Source organism: Pecten maximus, chromosome 4 (genome assembly GCF_902652985.1).
Source record: "Pecten maximus chromosome 4, xPecMax1.1, whole genome shotgun sequence".
Taxonomy (NCBI): domain Eukaryota; kingdom Metazoa; phylum Mollusca; class Bivalvia; order Pectinida; family Pectinidae; genus Pecten; species Pecten maximus.
In genome coordinates, this window is record NC_047018.1 from 31,464,546 (window position 1) to 31,472,123 (window position 7,578).

The 7,578-nt window shown below is 38.8% G+C and overlaps 2 protein-coding genes across 2 annotated transcripts; both read left to right on the top strand.

Moving 5' to 3' along the window:
- Positions 1-4,172: 4,172 nt before the first annotated feature.
- LOC117326501 lies at positions 4,173-6,616 on the top strand. The gene is made up of 3 exons (XM_033883254.1): positions 4,173-4,265; positions 4,645-4,942; positions 5,814-6,616. Exons 1-3 carry the CDS (start codon positions 4,173-4,175, stop codon positions 6,614-6,616), a joined length of 1,194 nt encoding a protein of 397 aa, XP_033739145.1.
- A 40-nt stretch (positions 6,617-6,656) lies between these two features.
- Positions 6,657-7,049, top strand: LOC117326502 (uncharacterized protein K02A2.6-like). The gene has a single exon (XM_033883255.1). It carries the CDS (start codon positions 6,657-6,659, stop codon positions 7,047-7,049), a length of 393 nt encoding a protein of 130 aa, XP_033739146.1.
- The last annotated feature ends 529 nt before the right edge of the window (positions 7,050-7,578 follow it).

Genomic DNA, 7,578 nt, shown 5'->3' on the forward strand with positions numbered 1-7,578 from the left:
ATGGTCGTATAATAATTCATCTACCCAACCATAGTCGATCTAATTACTAATCCGCGGAATATTTCTATTAAGAATATTTGTACTTCTCATGTACAGTGCATCTTTGTTTAAAATTGACTGGTATGCAGGTCTGATCCTATTTTCCTCGTGATCAGCTGACCCTGACCACAGGTCAACGTTACGATCGTATCCTTTCGTAAACACTTCATAATAAATGTTTATATTATCCACGGCATATTCGTCTTGATTACTACAATTTTCTACCTTCTTGCAGAGATATTATAATGTTAAAGATAATGTAACTGTAGATTGAAAAATACTGCACATATCAACGAAAGACCATGCTTTCCCTAGATTAAAATGTATTAGAATCTAATGCTACTGGTCACACAATATCTTTTTATATTTATTCTTTAAGTGGATGGATATGGCAACATTTTAAATACTTTCATATATAAATACTTATTACCGGTTAGCTTGTAATATGAATATTTTTTATATACGAGCCTGAATTGATTTTGATGAAATTCGGTCTGGAGCATTATTCGGCAAAAGCAATATCATGTTTCACCCTGAAAGGTGAACATATTTGGAACATTATTGATACCGTTTAACTTTAAAATGCTTAATTTTTATGAGTGTTGTAGAATAAAAAAGACTACATGGTCAGTGTCTTTATGTATAAGCTGGGTTTCTTTTTGGCTCGAGACAGAACGACAAAAGTGACTCGCTACTTTTGTCTTTCTTTACACTCGCCAAAATACAGCTTATATTCTAAGACATTTAACATGTATTATCTATGTATAAACGGAGGATGTTTCTAACTTAGGGCAGGGCCCAGTAGGGGAAATGGAGGTTTAATCCTTTAAAATCATATTTGTCCTGAACGCCTTGCTAAATTTTGATGAAATTTTGTCTAGAGCAATATTGGGTAAAATGAAAAATTGTATAAATGGATTTAGGGAAGGACAGTTCATTTGTTTGTGTGTTTGTTTCATTTGTTTTACGTCCTATCGACAGCTAAGGTCATTAAGGACGGCCTCTCGTGCCTGGGACATGCATTTGTGTGCTGAGGGCGTGTGTGTGTTTAAGGAGGCTGTGGTATTTTCGTGTAAAGACTCCATGTGATAGTCCGTATTTTTTTTCGATTTATAGTGCTACCTCACTGAAGCATACTTCCGAAGACACCCAGCAGGACACCCTACCCGGTCACATTATACTGACAACAGGTAAACCAGTCGTCCCACTCCCAAAATGCTGAGCGCAATGCAGGTGTAGCAACTATCTTTTTAAAGACTCTGGTATGTCCCGGCCAGGAGACGGAACAAAAGCCATACTCACAGGGGTGAACGCTCAATTGAAGGCCAAAAGTGAGACATTGTCAAGGGAGATATTAAGAAGAAGAATGTTGTTCAGAAGGAAGAGAAAGGATACGATGCCAAATTTGGGGGCAGCAGGTACAATTCTTACGTCCTACCTGCAGGGCTCGAGAGGCAGTTCAAAAGTAGGAAATAGTTCAAATATAACTTGTATATATTGGCCATAATTACGGAAATATGCGGGTGAGCGATATTTTACTTCTTTGCGACTTGTTTAATAAATACATATTATGATTTCTTTGAAAATAGAATATATAACCTCAGATGTGTCATTGGGCATCGCCGAACTGTATAGGCAGTGCAGAGAGGCCGGCTATGGCGAACAGGCATATAATTATATTTTTAGATACCTTTATGTCATTTGGGTTGTATTAATTAATATGTCTTGCTATTGGGTCTTATTGGATACTATTCTTGCTAAGGGTTAACCTAGAGGACTACTTAACTTAAGAATGTATCCTAGGCGTTTCTAGCTTGGTCTAAATGTAACAATTCTGATTCCTCTAGTGCTTGTCACGTGATATCCTGGTAGATCAATGCATGATTAAATATTACTGGTTTCTTCCCGTTATGAATGTTGATTACTCTTGCGAGAGCTTTTTTCCGCCTTTTACAAGTACATAAGAACTCTGGTAGGTCAAAGAGCAAGTGGCTTTATACGTGGTACCTGCGGGTAGATTATGCAAGAAAAAAATATGGAAATAATCAGCATTAAACCTACAATTATTTGATGATATTCTCGTTGTAGGAAATTGACGAGACCAGGTAGACCTCGTCCGTCCTTAAATTACCTTGGCTGTTGATAGGACGTTAAACAATACTGAACCTAAACCGATTTCGCTCGTCTCCGAATCTAACATTTTAACATATGCAAGACCAGCTTCAGTGAACAACATGAAACACCCATTGATTCGACTTAATTTACCTAATAGTTTTATCAAAATAAAACCAGTCTTGTATCTCTGCTTGAAATCTTTAACCATAAAGAAGAATCTAGTCTATTAATGTAAACCCTGAGATTAGCTGGGTTTTAAGGGGGAAAAGTCAGCAAAATTTAAAATTATCCATACACGACGCGTTAAGAATGTTAAGAGATTACAGAGGGGAGTAAAAAAGAGGAGCAGAGATGATACTAAAGGTACACAGAAAATTATGAGAAACGGGCAGCAATGAAACAAAGTATGGAAGAGACAGCATATTGTCAAGAATGTTATTTGAATTGTTTTACGTCCCGTCACTTAGGACCAATCAAGGAAATGGAATAATCTAGCGTTAAAATGCAAACTGACATGTTTATAGACTTGCTTGCTGACGATAAAGAAGGATTCAAGACTGATCCATATACCAATTATCATATGTCAATTACAGATAGTTAACCAACCGTAGGGGAGGGTGTGATGCATGCACATTCTACAATGTGCAGCAATGATGCGACATTGATCAACTAAAATACGGAAGCAGATATTCAAGCTTAAATTTGCATATGCGTTTTGTAAGTAAGGTAATGACAGAAAATCAATAGTATGGTTTTGCATTGGTTAACGTCCTATCATCAGTCGTTGTCGTTTAATGTTTGCTTTAAACCCGTGCAGGGAATGAATATGGCTGCTGTATCTCGCTACATGTCGTAAGAGGAAACTGATTGTGATGTCAATGTAAACCATTTATTTTACAATTGCGAAACAAGTTTTATCAACTTCTATTAATCATGCGTATTGGCCCCCGTTGAATCACCCGATATGTCTTACTTTGTGGAGGAAACCGAAAAACCACTGAAAACCCAAACGGTCAGGCAGGCGACTTGGTTTGATTTTATTTGTTTAAACGTACTATTAACAGCCAAGGTCATTTAAGGTGGGCTTCCCGTGCGTGCGACATGTATGCGTGTGGCGAGTGCGAATGTGTGTTTTGGGAGGCTGCGGTTGTAGTAGTCGTACAAGTAACCTTAATTATATCCGTAAGGATACAGTCGTTATATATTCTAGTGTTACAATGTGTACCATTCATGTTATGTGACATGCGCAATAAAGGGGAAGTGCCATGTGTGAAGACAATCAATGGTGTGTGTATTTTGTGTTACACGGTTCAATCTGGTAAAGTATTCGACATCCTGGCAGGTAAATACTACAAATTGGCGACGAGGATAAAGTGAAACATTTATCATGGCTCAATCGATAAGTTTGTCAGACTTTGATGTTATTCAACAATTCGATCCGACACAGTTCAATTCGGCCGGTCAACGCTGGCAAAAATGGGTCCGGTCATTTGAATTATATGCTGAGGGCAATCTAATTTAAATCTTGATGGTCATGCTTACTACATTACATGAAACGTCATGTAACGTAGTGAAAATGACCATCTAGATTTTAATTAGATTGATGCTGAGGGTAAAGTTATTACTGATCCTTGGCAGATTAAGGCAGTGTTTTTACATTGTGCTGGTCCTAAATTTCAAGATATATTTTTTACTCTACCTGAAAGGCAGCCGGCAGAGGGTCAAAATTTATATACGGTCACAAAGGCAACATTGACAGAACATTTCACACCGCAAATAAACGTGTCTTTTGAACGATTTCAATTCAGAGCAATGAGTCAAGAAACATCAGAAACAGTCGAAATGTTCATCACGCGTTTACCTGAAAAGTCAGACTTTTGTGATTTCCGGGATGGAAGAGATGGTATGATTCGCGATCAAGTCATAAAAAACGTAGCTCGTCACCTTTGAGGAGAAAGTTCCTAGAAAGGAGAAACATAACATTAGACCAAATTCGTGAATTGGCACAAACGTATGAAATGGCACAGAGGGCAGCTAAGTCAATGGAAATGGGAGGAGATGGCAAAGGTGACATTAACAAAGTGAAAGCGAAAGTCATTCCAAGAAACCAGGTCAGACAAGTGGTTATCAGTCAACCGTGAAATGTTATGCATGTGGATACACAGGACACATGAAAAAGGATCAGATATGTCCCGCCAAAGACAAGAAATATAGGAAGTGTAATAACATTGGACATTTTGAGAAATGCTGTAGAACGAAAAACTATAAAGGAGCTAGAAAAGGAAAGGGAGGTTACTCGAACAATAGTCTCAAACAAGTAGATTCTGAAAATGGTACACAGTGAATATTTGTTTGGTGTGCAGTCAGGAGAAAAATAAACCGTGTACAACAGTGAAAGTGGAACTGGGTGGTGTTAAGACAGAATTTCTAATAGATTCAGGTGCGACTGTGAACATTGTAAGTAAGGACACTTGGAATATGTTGAAACAGAGCAAAATAAAAGTGAACAATCAAAACAAGACACCAGGGAAGAAACTGTATGTTTATGGTAGTACCACATCACTCATCTTAATGGGAAGTTTCAAGGCAGAAATAAAACTGTTAGCTGAACAGACATGTAAACAAACACAGGCTGAATTTTTTGTCTTGGAGGAAAAGGGAAAATCACTGTTAAGTATGAATACTGCTATTGAGTTAGGAATTTTAAGGTTAGAACCTGAACAACCAGATACTGTGCATAATGTGGAGAATTTGAGACAAAGGTACCCAAAACTGTTCACAGGACATGGTAAACTCAAAGATTTTGAATTAGAAATACCCATAGATGATTCGGTAACACCTGTAGTTCAAGCTACTAGGAGAATACCATACAAATTACAAGAACAATTGTAAAACAAACTACAAGAACTTCAGGATGCCGATATAATTGAACCTGTTCACAGACGATCTAGATGGATCTCTCCTGTAGTGGTTGTTCCTAAACCGAACGGAGACATACGCCTGTGTGCAAACTAACCATGTTGTGATAAGAGAACGATATCAAATTCCAACAGTCGACGAAGTTCTTCAAGACTTGAATGGAAGTCCGGTGTTTACTAAACTTGATATTAACAATGCATATCACCAGATTGAGTTATCGAGCAAGTCAGGGGAAATAACTTCTTTCATCACACATAAAGGAGTGTACCAGTACAAAAGATTAATGTTCGGAGTAAGCTGTGCACCGGCAATGTATAACCGCATTATCAGACAAGTTCTGGACCAATGTGAAGGTGTCGAAAGTATTTTCGACGACATAGTCATACATGGTTCGTCAAATGAGGAACACGACACAAGATTACAAAAAGTGTTAGGCGTACTCGAGGAACGAGGTTTAACCTTGAACTATGACATATGTCAATTCAATCTCCCAAAGATTGAATTTATGGGACATATTCTGTCTGCAAAAGGAATTGGTCTATCTGATAACAAAGTGGAGGCATATTGAATGCAAGACAACTGGAAACCGCAACAGAAGTTCGAAGCTTCTTGGTATTAGTTAATTTTGCTGGTCGATTTATCCCAGATTTGGCAACACTCGGTGAACCGTTAAGGAAACTGACCCGTTAAGATAAAAAAAAAAATTGAGTGGAAATTGGAACAAGCAAATGCATTTCAAGAACTCAAGAAGGTACTGGCGAGTACAGAAACTCTAGGATATTTCAAAATTGGAGCAAAAACTCAAATCATCGCTGATTCGAGTCCAGTAGGTCTAGGGGCAGTGCTTGTTCCGGAAGATGAACCCAACGAAAGGCGCATAATTTCATACGCAAGTCGGAGTCTCACTGCTGTGGAACGACGGTATTCCCAAACGGAAAATGAAGCACTCGCGCTTGTGTGGGCACGTGAACGCTTCCACATGTATATTTATGGTATCAAATTTAAATTGGTCACCGACCACAAACCATTACAGTATATCTTCTCTGACAAATCTAGGCCGTGTGCTCGTGTAGAGAGATGGGTTTTAAGATTACAACCATATACATATACCGTGAAACACATATCTGGTGTTAAAAACATCGCTGATTCTTTATCAAGATTACTTGTGAAGGAGGAGGTGAAACAACTCCGTCGAGACAAAACAGAGTATGTGAAGTTTACTGTTGATTCGAGCATTCCCACTGCTACGAAGACAGAGGAAATCGAGGAGGAATCCCACAAGGATGCTGATCTACAAAACATTCGTGAGTGTTTGTTAAGTGGTAAATGGGAAAAGTTACACAATACGAATTATCTGCTGATAAAAGATGAGTTGTGTTGTGTAAGAAATATTGTGCTACGCGGTACAAGATTAGTGATGCCGACATCACTACGCGGTAGAATCCTGGAGCTAGGGCATGAGGGACACCCTGGAATAGTCCTTATGAAACAACGTCCGTCTGAGAACCAAAGTATGGGGGCCCAAAATGGACAACGAAGTTGAACGATTTTGTAAAAATTGTCATGGATGCCAGTTGGTCAGTATGCCGTCGAGACCAGAACCCATGCGTCGTACAGAATTTCCATCTGGTCCCTGGCAACATATTGCTGTAGGTTATCTTGGATTACCTTCAGGTGACTACATGTTGGTGTTTGTAGATTATTATTCGCGCTGGGTTGAAGTGGTTACAACAAAATCCACGACGTCTGAGAAAACGATCAAGATGTTTAAGGGAGTATTCTACACTCATGGGAATCCAATAAGTGTTACAACTGACAACGGACCACAGTTTAGGAGTGAACTTTTCAAGGATTACCTTAAACAGAATGGTATCGAGCATCATTGTACAACTCCCCTTTGGCTACAAGCCAACGGAGATGTTGAGCGTCAGAACAGGTCATTGATGAAAAGAATTAGGATTGCTCAGACAGGGTAAGGGAACTGGAAAGAAGGGTTACTAACCTGTCAATGCATAGACCTACTCTGCACTCTATCATTGGGGTGAGTCCAGCTGAGCTGATTTTTGGAAGAAAGATCGGGTCGAAAAGTCCTGATTTACAAGAATACAAACCGTCTACACGACTTGATATAGAAATTAGAGACAAGGAAAAGAAAGGAAAGCGTCAGGAAAGATTTATAGTGATCACAAGAGAAGAGCACAGGAAATTGACATCAAAGTAGGGGACAAGGTGTTAGTAGAACAACCACGTGAGAATAAAATGTCTCCAACATTTTGTCTCCAACATTTTATTCTGATCCCGCGAAAGTCGTAGAGAAATCGGAAATAGTGTGACATTCGAAACCAAAGGAGGACAAAAGGTAAAACGAAATGTAACGTTTCTTAAGAAATACAATGAAAGAGAGGAGACCGAACAATATCGGGAAAGTGACACACGCACGACATGAAATTAAACCGAAAGAAACTGAACTGGAATATACACTGGACAACGAAATGGAGAGCAAGG

Bases quoted from the DNA above. Each gene is read 5' to 3' on its own strand.
- LOC117326502 (XM_033883255.1), top strand. From the start codon at position 6,657: ATGCCGTCGAGACCAGAACCCATGCGTCGTACAGAATTTCCATCTGGT.
- LOC117326501 (XM_033883254.1), top strand. From the start codon at position 4,173: ATGGCACAGAGGGCAGCTAAGTCAATGGAAATGGGAGGAGATGGCAAA. The intron at 4,266-4,644 runs GTCAGACAAGTG...ATGTTGAAACAG, and splicing joins AAGTCATTCCAAGAAACCAG to AGCAAAATAAAAGTGAACAA. The intron at 4,943-5,813 runs GTAAACTCAAAG...ATGCATTTCAAG, and splicing joins AAAACTGTTCACAGGACATG to AACTCAAGAAGGTACTGGCG.